The 14966-nt window shown below is 31.6% G+C and overlaps 1 protein-coding gene across 2 annotated transcripts in view; it reads right to left on the bottom strand.

The window, feature by feature from the left end:
• Positions 1 to 14966, bottom strand: part of LOC124357554 (GATA zinc finger domain-containing protein 14-like) — a 103234-nt gene that overhangs the window by 26968 nt on the left and 61300 nt on the right. Inside the window, exon 3 of one of the 2 annotated variants that reach the window (XM_046809460.1) lies at positions 13066 to 13126. In XM_046809460.1, the coding sequence (XP_046665416.1) occupies positions 13066 to 13110 (45 nt within the window). In that variant the 5' untranslated portion in view covers positions 13111 to 13126. The remainder of the gene's footprint in view (positions 1 to 13065; positions 13127 to 14966) is intronic. The other variant, XM_046809463.1, reaches the window with a different exon arrangement.

The following is a 14966-nucleotide window of genomic DNA, read 5'->3' as shown; positions in this document are numbered from 1 at the left end:
GAACATAAAAAAATCTACTAAGAAGGTGATTTTCACCCTGGCATGGTTTGATCACTTGCGTGTTTGTTTTATAGTTCCTTGACAGTCAAGATTACAGAAAAGATAGCCTCGCTAGAACAATTTCACAACTCGATCTGACTGCCAGACCTAGAAACTACATGGTGCATCGCGAACGAGTTATGTTAACTGATCCTCGTTAGTGAGCCTAGGGTTTGATTGCGTATGGTCAAATAAATAGCTCATGTTACATATAAATCAGTGTAATTATTCCATAAATTATTGCATAAAACTCCATCTGATTATTTTCTCAGGTCGACTGATGAATTAATAAATGTTATATAAAGTAATTCACTTAGTTTGCCATCTGAGTGTTAGTTCTAATAATACAATCTTTAAATCTGTATAAAATTAATGTAACAAGTTTTTCAAAATTCTTTCTCAAATAAAATCTTCTAAAGAAGAACTTTTGAACAGTTACAAAAGGACTTGTTATAAAAATTAATAACAATAATAAAACCTGACTTATGTTTTTAGATGAACACTTTAAGACTAAATTTATCGCTAAGAACTAGTAACGGAGTATTAGATTAATGTTTTGGTGAGCAATATTAATCATGCGCATAAACACACCAATGATGTTATTAACGGTGTTCACTTGCTTATTTGTAAAAAGCTAGTTATTAATTTAAACAGCTGAAATTACAAAATTAGTGTTTGGAAAATCAGTTGGTGAAGTTTTATAAAGAAAAAATAATTGCAAAGGTAAAAGTTAGTACCCTTGTAATTGTTAGTTGTTTTAATAAAGGGGTAGTCAAAATAAGCTAATGAATCAACTTTTCCAAGAAACCTGGCATCGTTATAACCAACTAGGATTCTTTTATACCTTTTACAATATACTAGTGATTGTATATATTTGGCAATGAGTTGTTTAGTTTCGTGTCTAAAAGAAAATATCTACCTTGATGCATAACAAGATAAGTGCATAAAAATGCAAAGCCTCTGCACAGTGAAATGTTGAGGTAGGTGCCGGACTTACACTACCAATGTAACGCGTTTACATAACTCAACATACAAAAAAAATCTTTCAATCTGTATATTTACTTAAATTTTTTGTTTATATCATAACAGAGCTGCGTTTATCACATAGACTCCCTATCTATACACTACATTAAATTTTGTTTCCATTATACAAAATGTTGAGGCATAATATTGTAGTAGTCTTCACTTCGCTACCACGTTTCTAAGGCAGCGCCTTCAACAGCAAATGAGCAATGTAGATACAGAACGTTACGTATTGTATACACACTATTGTGACAGTAATTTAAACGATATTTATTGTACATTAACAGCATTAGTTAAAAATTTGACATCCTATTCTGAACTATACTGATTAAATTTCCAAAATTATGGAAACAAATATAACGTTATAACAAATGTTCTGACTTATAAACTATGTAACGTGAGATATATATGTTACAGTGATGTGGTAGTACCTTCACGAAGGCATGAACAATATCAGTGGGAAACATTTTAATTCTCTATAATTGGAATACTTGTAGACTGTTCAACAGATTAAAAAACTTAAATTAACATGTTCTTCAAATAATACCGTGCAATATACACCATTTTTGTCTTACACCGAGTGTTCCAAATTTTATGCACCTTGAAGGGATCTTGGTAATTATAAGGGATATAGCAAAAATGAAATGGATAAAATTGTTCGTAATAGAAAGACAAATGAGATTTAATTATTGGTTGCATCCAATACTTCCAAAACAGGTTTCGGTCAGAATTGTCAAACCTCCACAGCTCTTTTATAATTGAACGTTTTTTAAATCAAATCTGCATTGAATTTCTTCTAGGTTTTAATTATTATTATATCAAACTTTCAAGGCCAGCATCCATTAGTTGTAGGGTTCGAGTCAATATTTTAACGGGACGACTCAGTTTTTACTTAATCAAAGGAAAACAGATGTGTTAATAATTTAAAAAATATAGTATACTTGTTTACATTTTCGTGGGTTTCTTCCAAAAATTCATAAAGCCGGTTTTTGGAATTGTTGTTTCAAGAAAAATTCGGATGGCTGGTAAGCTAACTGGTATTTCACTGCACATATTGTTGTAATCAGATGTTTAGTGAAACATGCATTATCTGAAAAGTTCAGTCTAAAAACTACTCGTACTGATATTTTTGTGACTGATTAGCACAATAGCAAGTTGGTTTGAAATGTATTATAGTTTATAATAATATGCAGATTTTACATTAAAAAACGTTCCATTATAGGTACTAGGAAGAGTGCTGTTTCAGTTTGAATATTTCGATCAAAAACAGTTTTAGAACACAGCAAGTGAACGACGCAACTAATAATTAACTTAATCACAATAATTTGCTTGCCTTGTTATTAAACACAACTTTGTCCATTTAATGTTTGCTGTATCTTAGCAGCTTACAAGATAACTTCAGTATGTATCTCAGAATATAAACTTTACTTATTTTTTTGCGTACTTATCAACGTAAAAAGAACATTCAGTATAGAAACAAGAATCCTTTGTTTTCAAATTACGCATAAAAAGTTTCAGTTATCATTCATTATCTCGGCCGTGTTATATCGCAGTGATCTAGACGACCTCAACACGAGCCAACACTAATCTGCCTGATGACACCAGCGACCTTGGACTGGTGTGGCAGCGGCAAGGCTCCTGTATTATGTCGGATTGCTCTATCTCTCACTTTGCACTGATTCTGACAGCACATTCACTCTCACTAATGTTCAGAGCTCAGCTGTCCGTCCTAGCATCCTGTTGCGTTCCATCGACATCCTGTTAGCAAAGTGTTTACTTCCCTTGTAAACAATGTTCTCAAGCAGTGGCAATAATCAAATCTTCGTAGAATCAATTGTAAGGTCTCATTTCTTCAAAACCATGATTATAAAGTTACAAGAGCTTAATTATGCACGTTGAAAATGGTTAGTTTACTTCTCAAAATGGTTGGCTTTAGTATTACTATAATATGTATTAGTAAAAGGTTTTTTTCTTTTACATAATTTTTCTATAGTATAATCCAGTCTCTACCTTAATTTTTTACAAAAAAATCCAATTATTTCATTTTATATAAATACAAATTGGTTTAACACAAGAATCCACGTTTAGTAGATAAAAACATTTTATAAGCCACATGGAACATTTTTATCATTTTACTAGTTTGTGTTAGAGTACAGTGTATTATATAATAAACAAGGTTTGCAGAAAAACTATTGTCCAGCATAAAAAAATTAGGATAAAACTTAATTTGAGGAGACATTATAATTGATTTAAATTTTCCAGAGCTCTCAACTAGCGAATGAGTTAACAATGGATTTTATGAGGGGATGCCTTCTCTTATGTTATTGCTTGACACTTGAGCAATGTTTAAATAGCCCATGAAGATCGATTTTGTCATCTTATACAGTTTTCAACATATTTACCCACTTAGTACAAAGGATTTGTTCTCATCCTGATATCAACGCTTCTTGCTAAACCGTGCGAACCAACTATGGTATTGAACTTGCTTGAAGTTAGTACTCTCTGCAGGTCTTGTTACCTTTATTAAGGAAACGACAGGTCATTTTTAAAATCGTTTCACTGTCTATCCATCTGTGCACAATTCTTGATAGAAAAGACCCTGAGACGTAAGACTTGAGTGTTCCTCTTGATCCAAGGAAGACCTCTATGATTTTTTGTCAAATGATCAAAGGGCACATTCTGTGGGATCCTTGGATACTCCTTTGTATCGGTTAATGTTCCTTAATAAACTCTCCTTCTTATTCCAATGGCCTTTTTCAGCCTTCTAATGTTTGTACTTGTTCACCTTCTCATTCTTCTCTTACGTATTTTTATTAGCAACCTCTAATCACCTTCTCCAACTGCGGCTTGCAATATCACTAAATGACATTTTACTCATGACCAAAATGTTACTAAACATATTATACTGGAATGTGAGTAATAAAATTATAGGACCCAACAGTAAACAAAATAAGGTTTATGTTTTGTTAGACGAAAGGCCTCTGAGTAGGAACCGGTTTTTTATTACCACCAACACTCAAGAGAGAGTGCACTCCGACCTATCTTTAGTCAAAACCTGTCCGTGAGGGCTGTCTTTCCTCAAATTGTTCCCGCAAAATATTACATACCGCGCTTACGTAAAACATATGTAATGATAAAAGTCAGGTGCAATATCAATAAACAAAATATTCGTGACTCTTTCGAATCAATTCGCTTTAAACTTATTATAAAATGCTAATTCATTAATTAAGCCAGCTTGCATTGGACCGTCAATTTCAGTGTCACAAAATCAGTGGGTAGCATTGGCAGTGGGCCAGCCGAAAGATTGAAAGTTGATTGCTTAAATTTCTTCCTGCGAGTATTGTTTAGCTGTGACATAAACAATAAACACCTTTTTGTAATAGAAATCAATTAACAGATTGTGACATCAGCCGAGTGTTGAGTATTGCCAAAACACATTATTGTATTGTTTCAAAGCAATCTCCGGTCTATATCTTGCTCGCGTTATAACTCTACTGAGAGATTTTCGTCGAACGTAAAACTTCGCCCAATGCGGTGCAGTAGTTACAACTTATACATTTATGCTAAAGGAACGTAAAGCTTAAATTATAAATAAACCAAACTCTGTTATATGGATCCTTACACAAAGTATTGTAAATCCAGATAGTAATGTAAAATTACTATTTTATTTCAAATGTACCACTAGCGGTATCTCAAAAATGACTACATTTACAGGAATGTTTAAATGGTTACTAAACCTTTACTTCATGTTCTAGTTCATTTGAATTAAAAGTATCAATTTCCAAATTTAACCACCATTTTACAACAAATTTGGAACACGAATTTGAATTTTCGATAAAAACAACATAATAAACTAATTAAAACGATTTCATTAAAAAAGCTAATGGCGTTATTCTTAAGCGAACTATTACTCTGGTATCTAGGTTCAGTAACAAAACCTTACTGTAATTAATAAATTGCCAACATGAGTATAAAAAGTTATGAGTACAAAAGACTATGAAAGTAATGGCCACAGTTAATAGCTGACAAAGTCAGCTCTAATGGGCTCGGATTTATATTATTCTAAACAGCATTACAACTTTACACACCAATAATTTACATAAACATAATTTTCCTGTACGATCCTTGCAGTACCTATATCCAATTTATATTTTCGGGGTTCTAATAATTTATAAATTTAAAGGAATGACAACAAATTCACGTGTGAAAATTTAAACCTTTGCAATTTTGTGTAGATCGAATCGTTTGAGAATTTAGGAGTTATTAAATTCTGAATTAATATTTTTAACTCCTTCAAAAAGTTAATGACGTCTCCCATTTAAGCTTTCCTATAAAATTAGCCGTTTTGAGATACCGATGGTGGCATAGTTAAATTGACACCCTGTACTCACATACATATATTTATGAATCAGTGCTAGCTGAATCTTGCCTAGCTTGATAAAGGAAATATTGCGGAAGCTTGAGAAAAGTAAATAGACTAATGCACTGTTATATACGTGCAAGTCCAATACCTATAAACCATTAACATTACTACAAGGCTTTCCTTGGCAATTAATTTAGTTTTAAGAGCTTTAAACTTGTAATGGCTTGTAGGTTAGTTCCCACAGTAAGCTAGGCAGACTCATTGCGTCACAAGTCTTGTAATCAACACGTACTTAAAGCAATTAATGGGCTAAACTGAGCTGCTAGAAGTTTTATTGGTTTACTTTATAAAAGCAATTTAGCATAATAGTACCTTTATTTACAGTTCATTTCTAATGCTGGAACGTTATTAATATTACTATTTTTTTGTCTTATGACAGTTATATATTGGACGTGTAATAACCGCATCGTAATGAACGTTATGTTTTCAGTTTGTAAAAGTTTTTATTTTTTTATGTGTCATTTTGTTTTGTGCTGTGTGTTATCCATTTTAACTTATAATGAAATGGTAATTCGTGAATATCTGAAGTGTTGACTGAACGCGATGTACGTCTCCTTAGCCACACTAAATGAATGCCAGAAGATGAATTTAAAATTTAGTAATACTACTTTTTACTACAGCAAAGTATTGAATCTAGGTGTTTAAAATACTAATTAGAATATAAAAAAAACATTAGACAATATTGTGAAGAATACGTTTGCCAGCCGCTTAATTCAGTTCTGTATTTGGATATAAATTTTGTGGAAATTATACCAAGAGACAATCTAAACCAGAAAGGAAGTTGGTTCAAAAATATAATATCAGCGGATCTAACTGAAAAAGTGAAAGATTCTTATTAGGATAGAAAGTCAATCAATTCTGGAAACGGAATCAAAGATGCTACACCATATTATATTTTTAGCGTATTTGATAAATATTCACAGCGACATCAAAAAGAGACATCAAATACTTTATATACCTTAAAGTTACAGTTAAATATTATGCAACTATATTTATTCACGTAATAGCTGAGATAGGATGGGGAAACCCCATAAAATGTACTACAAAATAATTGTGAGTAGAGATTGATGATATCCAATCTTACCATTGTGAAACAGGGTTTTTCGTAAAGCAAGATAAACTTTCAAATGTTAATGACTCACAGCATTATTAAGTAAAATTTCCGCAAAAAGTATATATATATATATATATATATATATATATATATATATATATATATATATATATATATAATATAATGTAATATATATATAATTATTATACATATTATACATACATATATATATATATAATCATAGTTTTAAAACGTACAAACCGCAACTAAAAGAAATATGTTGTGTATATGTTATATATATAAAAGACATATATGTATTTCCAAACATAGCATCACTAAAAAGTTGAAGTGGACATTTAATACCAATTTCAATATAAATTTGTACTTTTATTACTTTGATTTCAACCAAAAGAAATTCAGTTTTACTCATTATTCACGGTACCGGTATTGTATTACTTAAAAATGCAAGATGTTTAAAAATAATAATTTAAACAAGTGTTCCCATAGGACAATTTTGAAAATTATTAATTTAAAATACTTAAAACGTTTTGGAAATAAATAGAAAATTATCCATTTTCAGAATTATAGAAAATATGTAATATCCTTATTGATTACTAACGACGCAAGATCACTGTAGCTTTTAACTGTTAACTTTATTTCATCGCAACATTGAAAACAATATCCAATGGTGTAAATTGTATAAAAATTATTCCTAATTTATTTTTTAATAATAATTTAACACGTCAACACCGAATATGGATATGAAAATAATTGCTTACCTAATGAATAGGCAAGGACGCAATAGCCTACTGGATCCCATGATTTATGGTCATGCGTTAAAATTCCTTTGTGAGTAATTTAAGAATTGTATTCTCGAAAATATTTTAAACGCACGAAAACAGTCGGATGACACTTGAGGCGATGTAGCCACATCGCTGACAACAACAATCTGTTCCCGCTAGGACCTGGCTGTATTCTCGAACTATCTACTTCATTTCCATGTTTGCTTTCGAAACAAATTAGTGAAACCAACTTATACATATATGTTTAACGTAACAAACTGATGACTTTTTTTATTATTACAGCAAAGTGTTTGGTGCGATCAGTAATTTTCCATATTATACAACTGGCCACAGTATTGGATACGGTTTTTAGAGGGGGGGAGGGGATTCAGAGTCACCAGCCACCATCGGCTATTTTCGTGCTGCCTGCTATAGTATAATCTATCAGCTGTCTCCACGAGCTAATACCGCACTGTGGCTAGAGGGAGGCGTCAGGAACAAGGTCCTCTGTGGTATTCTACAAGTACAGTGTGACATCGAGACATGAAATCTAAACTTTTGGTTTTAGATTTCATTGTATAATGAGTAAAACAACATTTGTAATATATCAATACAACCTATGAGTAGTCAATAGAATGAAAGAGTGACGCAAGCAATTTGTACTCACTTTGAAATGATAATTTACTGCCTCTTATTGACTGATGCCAACTTTAAATACATAAATAATTTTAAATAGGCTTTTCATGGTTATCCAGAACGAGTTTCATAACCATAACTCTTAGATTTAAGTGGCAGGTGCCATGTTTGTGTTGTAGGTTACCTAACATTGAAGTTTAAAGATAAATATGTGTTAGGAGATGGCTCGACATAGCGAGGTCGAAATATCTTAAAATTCGAATTATTTTGACGCAAAATTTAGACGTGGTGTCAACTGGAAACAAAAGATAGTATTTTGAATTTCTGAAATATATGTTTAAAATACGTAGAATAAATGAAATTCTACTATTTAAATTGGAGTAGTAGCATAATCTCGTTTTGGGAATACACAGATTAATATGATCCATCCATACTATATAGATGAGGTTTAATATTTTAGAGATTTTTCAATGATAGTATCTATTAATAATGATTTATAAGGTTTATAATGAAACAACAATGGGAATATCGGTTGAAAATTAATATACATATCAATTACTATGTAATACATATAATACAAAAAAGTATCATATAAAAATCAATTATCATAAAATAAAACGCAATGTCAAATGATAATTTATACCGAGACTAAAAAAGTAGGAAGAGAGGATGGTTTGTTCCTTAATGCAAATCCTCAGAATTCCTGCCAGCGGTATTACAACCAGAAATGAAATTGTGTTACCGCGTCCCAAAAACCACACAATATCAACCTGGTAAAGTGGATATTACTGCAAAAAATCCTAATTTGCATTATTAAAATTCCCCTTGTGACGCTGTCTTGAGTTTTAATTATTTTAGAAGAGCAGACAGTTTATACCCGCACACTCGGGTAGGCGCCTCTTCTACAGATTGTAGGGCTGCTAGATTACCTCGACTGATGGACCAGGAACCCTCAGTCCGGGCGAACGCGACGTGACGTGCCGCACCGGTTTCCTTATAAGTGCAGGCCTCGAAAAGCCCAATTAAAAAGCATTATTTACAGAGCTGACCAGGAATGAAGGATATTCTACAAGAGGAGTTAAAGACAATCACTCGCTGATTACCTGCTACTGCAGTAATCACAGCTCTGTAACTGGCGGCAAGAAACGTGATGGTAACAAGGTCGTTTGCCCCATCATTGTCTTTGGTCTTTGTTCACATATTGATTGAACCAATCAATCACCAAAATCTACATATCAACTTTCAAATCCGGTTCAATCCAAGAGCGAGCAAAATCAAAACTTCTATGTAAAGGTAAACAAGATCCCTCATAAACATTAATTTAAAAGAAACTTTTAAAATTTTCTAATTCTAATGAACCTACAAAATGTTTGTCCACAATATAAAGAGTGTTCTATAATATAATATATATATGATAATATTTTGGGATTTTGTTAAATAGGTGAAAATAAACAACGAATTTGCTCTAGCGATATGGTCTATTTTTCGTTCAGCGATTGACCGTCTGTCTGTATATGTCTGTCTGTATCTCATACCTTAGAAATGGTTTAAGTTGCGGTGTTATAATTGTGCAACTTTATATGTCTCTGAATAGGATGTAACTTTTATTTATAAGTTAAAATAAAGGTTTGGACGTTAAATTTGTATATTAAAAATTTGTTGTAGCCAAGTGTTCTTAAAAATAAAAATCTAACCTTTCAGGATTCATACAAATTTACGATTCCACTAAATCGAAAGTACTTCATTTGGATATACATTAAATAAATAAGTTTTGTATGACTGCAATATAATATTTTAAATTGAGAATACCTTCGTATCGTTTTAAAAGTTCTGAATAGACAATTTCGTTTGTATATTAAAACATGTAAAACACAAGTAATCATAATCACAATCTTGCAAGTAGAATATATGCAATCTTAAAAACAAATTTTAGGTAATAAGTAACTACGACGTTTATTAATGCATAGCGTTGTGCTAGCTTTTTCCTAAAAACGTCTTAAAAATTACTTAATCGATCCATGTTTTTGCCTTTATACAAATAATTAAACTTGTTAAAAAAATAAGATTTGAGCTTGGTTTTATTTCTTAAGTAAAGGAGGAAATAATAAAACTATAAAACAGCCTTAAAAATTAAAAAGAAAAGAGTCTATCATTAAAAAAGACATAGTATATAGTCCTACTCGTATGTTGACTGTTTCAGGGAGTTGGAAATGCTGACTAGCTATAAGTACGATAAGCAGTCCTGGTTTTTATATTGATTAGTAAACTCATTTATATATTATATTCGTGTGACGATATCGACTTACCTGAAACACTAAACAAAAGTCGTACGTTTAAAATTACAATATTTAATAAGTACAGTGATAATTTCTTGAATAATACAGGAACCAAAATGACCAGAAAAACCGTTATAACAGGAAGTAAGTAAGAATAATCTCAAAAGTTGTAAAGAGTATAATGAACCATTGGAACAATAAATAGGAAAAAACTCGTAAATAATAAAAAACCTTATATCTGTAACTATGTTTGTTCCTGGCTTTACGTGCTATAATACAATAGTAATGAGGGTGTCACATCTCATTTAGTTTCACAATACACATCAGTTATGCATACATCAACTCAATTATGACTCTTTGGTATTGTTTCATTTAAACCTAATATCCGGTTCCCTCTATCAACCTCAATTTGTGATACTTTCGTTTTTGTGCATTACACTCGTCTATTTCCAACATCACTCAAAGACTTCCAAGCTTTTCTTCCCTGTTACATTTTTCAAGAATCCATATAAAACAAGCCTCACACAAACATGTCCTGTGCAAATCTGAACTGTACTAAAAAAATTCATAGTTCGTGTGGTTTCTGAAAAACATACATGAGTCACAATATTTCGTAGTCCACAATTGGAACCTTCGAAGAAAGTGTTCTTGGGTAGGTTTTAACTAAAATTATATTCACCATTACCTACCTTTATTTTTGCATCTAAACACGAACATTTTTGCTCCTCTCACAAAATTGAGTTTCCGCAAATTTTACATACTGGGGTTTTTGGCACTAGTCTAAAATCTAGAAGCAAATAAAAAATGCGTTTTATAATCTTTTAACGCATTTTTATTATGTTTTCTAAAGTTAACTATAATTTAATTACAAATAAGTCACTTATTAAACAAAACGCATATTTCTTTTTCAATCTGAAAATGTGTGAAAATATTTATTGTTCCACGAATAACCGTATCTATAGCAGACAACCCACATGAACAGCTGAGGATTAAGATATGAATTATTTACGTTTTTTAAATTAATATTTTAGTGACGTGCACATATCAAGTGTATACTACTTATCAAGTGTAGACGAGTGAAATAAAAGTATAATAACACTTACTATCAATCAGTTATATCGTCACCGTTATTTACATATAAAATATCAGTAAAACATTATATGGCGTATATAAAAGGAGCTATATAACCTTAATCGAAGATAAAAATGCAATTTTTAAAAGAAATACTTAATTTAAAACATGTAATTTCCACAAATTATATTTAATTAAAGAGTGAAACTATAATTTGTCATATCATAAATCGTTAAAACACGTTATTGCCTGAAGTAATAATTTTTAAACGTACTGACAACAAATTCACATCCTTATTTTTTGTAAATCGTTTTTTCATGGTTTACAAATTGTCCGAAATTCTTACTTTAAATTCCTCGTCTAGTATAGAATTTTTTTCTATTTTTTCCTGATCTTTGAAACAAATTATAAAATGGCTGTAACTCCGAAATTATAAAATTACCAAACCAACTAATTAGTAAATATTCCACAATATTTACTCATCAGATTCCAGTACACCTAACTAACATTTAAGCTATTACAAAATTAATTTGAAAATGGTTTTCAGATTCAGAAATTGTAGATGACAACGTGATATTGCTAGTTTATATGCATCGTTTGTGTTTGACATTAATTTTGAAGACTTCACATTTGTGGGAAAATATGGATTATGGTAAAAATATATATGGCTAAATGGAGAAAGAAACAAACCATCATTCTTATAGTAATCTGCAGGGCGTTACCCTATCGCTTCTCCTTGTTTACGCAACCAATCTTCAGTAGATATCAATATACTTTATACGCAGATTGAACACTTTCACATTAGTTGTTTATTTCCTTCTTCATAGTAAAAGAATGAACCTTTTATTAAATGCTCTAGTTTGAAAACATCAGCATCCACGTGGGCTGTTAGTTCACATTATTTTAAGTACGTAGTTTTAACTTTTAAAGTTACCGCTTTTCCCAAAATAAAACTAAATATGTGAATTACATTTCAATAGATAAATTTAAAATAAGACATTTCCCCCTTTCTCGTAAGTGTTCATTTCCCTACATTAGATGGCTTGCAAGATTATTAAAAATAATTAAGTAGAGGTAATTTATTTTATACACATCTATATACAAGGTATCATCCTTGTTTAAAAAGTATGTGGATTCCCGTAATAAAATTACACAGTAATTATTTCCACATTTATTTCCGTTTGATATAATTACAAATTGATAATGATTATACAATGTTTTTTTTATTTATTTCAGAACAAATTTTTTCTAGTGACACAATAAAACTGAAGATTAAACAATATAGAAAAACTTTTCCATTTCGAAGATTAAATAATTCTTTACGCATCAGATATTCTTACATATCACTTTACATATATGGACCAAGTAAAATAAATGTACAATGAAACTTGATTTTATCAGTAAACTTTATTGTCGGTCATGCCATGAATAGAGGTTCTTTAATTGAAACTGGCCAGAGGAAATATTTGAAACTAATATTTACAAAAGCAGGAATAAATATCTTTTAAATCACAGTAATTAAATTTTTACAAACTTCTTTCTTATAATATTTTTGTAATTAGAAATATTATAACATTTTTAATATAAAATGTTTTAAGCTTTTTTCTGAAAACCTCCGTGAGGTTATACATTGCCATTTTGGATTTGCTTATGACTTTCAATGAGAAGCGTTATTTCCAAAATCCGAACGAGATAGTAAGTCAATACTTTTTATACTTCTAAAACATAACGTATCAAAGACCATGAAGAGCAGTAACTCACCAGAGAGGCGGCGGCGGCGGCAGAGTTGCTCCTCGAGACGCGCATAGCTGTCCACTGCCTTCTGTAACAAAAACGGCAGAGCATCACTAGGTGACCTTGATATCGAGGAGGCCGCTCCGCCGCGCCAACCAGTCAGCTTTGATGCTTTATTTTGGCGCACCGAGGAGAATTTATTGTCCACGTTCCTTGCTTAATAGGATCGCCGTAGGCATTTGCGTCTTTGTGCGAGCTGAAAAAGTGTCAAAATTACATGTCATCCTTTCATGTTAGTCATCAAAGACATACCAATCAAGGAGGTATTCATTTAACTTTTAATTTATAATTCATTATTCTTACTAGGTAGATTAGGCAGGATGAAGCCGATTCAAGACCGCTACTAAAGCTTAATAACTTACCGTACTTTGTTCATCTATCAACTCGAATTGGAACATACCTTATCTAACGTTAGTTATGGAGAACGTGTCACTCCACAGCTCCAGATGACAAGCCTACACAGTAGTGTTGACACAGTTTTTACTATGGTTGTTTCCCGCACAATCCACTGCACGCTGTGCCACCCTGCTGTGATGTCGTGTAGGAAGCTTCACAGGACTGTTCGTAACGTTATAATCGCAGCTATTGCCGTCTGATTTACCGCCCCTCTCTCGCGTTCAATGCAAATATAAAACGGATGCCTACATTCTAAGCAAGTAAACAAATGTAAAGTTTTCATTTGCATCTTAAACAGGAAAACAATTAATTAGGGATAGACAAACTGTACCTTCACTCAGGAAGCTATAGACTGTACAAAGGTATTGCTGGTATCGCTAACAAAGAGTTTGTTCGTCGGCAACAAAAAGAAGGTTGCATATTTCGTGGGCCACAAAATTGATGTGAGTCATGAGGAAAGGACAAGGTTTACTGGCTTGAATCATCGACAATCATTCGGGAACGTCCGGAGTTAGACACAGTTTCGATTGTGGACTTTGGTTTTGTATCTGATTTAAGCCTTGGTAATATTGTATATTATCTAACATTACCTAAGACATAATTTGACCGCATGAAGACTTGCTTGTTTACATTTACATAACTGATGTTTGCTTCATGCTGCGTATGTGGTAAGATAGAGTTTTAGGTATTAGCTATTATTTTACATTGCCATGTAAACGGAAACATATGTGGAAAGTATAGGCTGATCGAAAAAGGAGCCTATCATTGAAGGGGCTGAAAAACTAAATTCTGTCTGTCTATCCACACAGTATCTGGAAATCAATTGAGATTCGAACATACAATTTTGCATAAAATTTTATTGCCAACGTCCATATAAAAGGACGTTTCGAAAACTGCCGAAAAATACTGACGTCCCTATATGCGGACGTTCGTGAGGAAAAAATCTATGCCGCGATAGTTCATTAACGAAATATAAATGTATTGGTATATAAACAATCAGAATGAAACAAATTACAAGAGAAGACATGTATAGCAATTTTTTAGGATTAATCAGCTGTTTAGTTTTACATTTAGTGTAAAACAACACAAAAAGGGAAAATATAGATTCGAAAACAAACTACATAACTTTTACAATTTTTAAAATATGAATCAAACATTGTTGTAATCAGTTAAGTTTCAGTTGGTATTATGTTTTATAGTGGAATATATTTTTCAAATTGTTATTTCACTCGTATCATGTGAAAACTGGCAAAACTATACACTGTAAATAAATACTTGTATTCTAGAAATACATTGCATTTCAAAGTGAGACTTGTTTATAAAATCCTTATAGAGGAAATTTATTGTTACACTCACTATTAAAAAATCAGAAAAATATCTCAAAATTTGTAATTTTAGCAATGTCTTTATTGGAACACTGCCAAACGGCTGCAATAGGCCTGTCATCCTACGGTAGCATTCTCGAAGATGAA

The sequence above is a fragment of the Homalodisca vitripennis genome, chromosome 3 (assembly GCF_021130785.1).
Source record: "Homalodisca vitripennis isolate AUS2020 chromosome 3, UT_GWSS_2.1, whole genome shotgun sequence".
Classification (NCBI taxonomy): domain Eukaryota; kingdom Metazoa; phylum Arthropoda; class Insecta; order Hemiptera; family Cicadellidae; genus Homalodisca; species Homalodisca vitripennis.
Note: the sequence above shows the minus strand (reverse complement) of the source record. Positions and strands in the feature narration are given on the sequence as shown.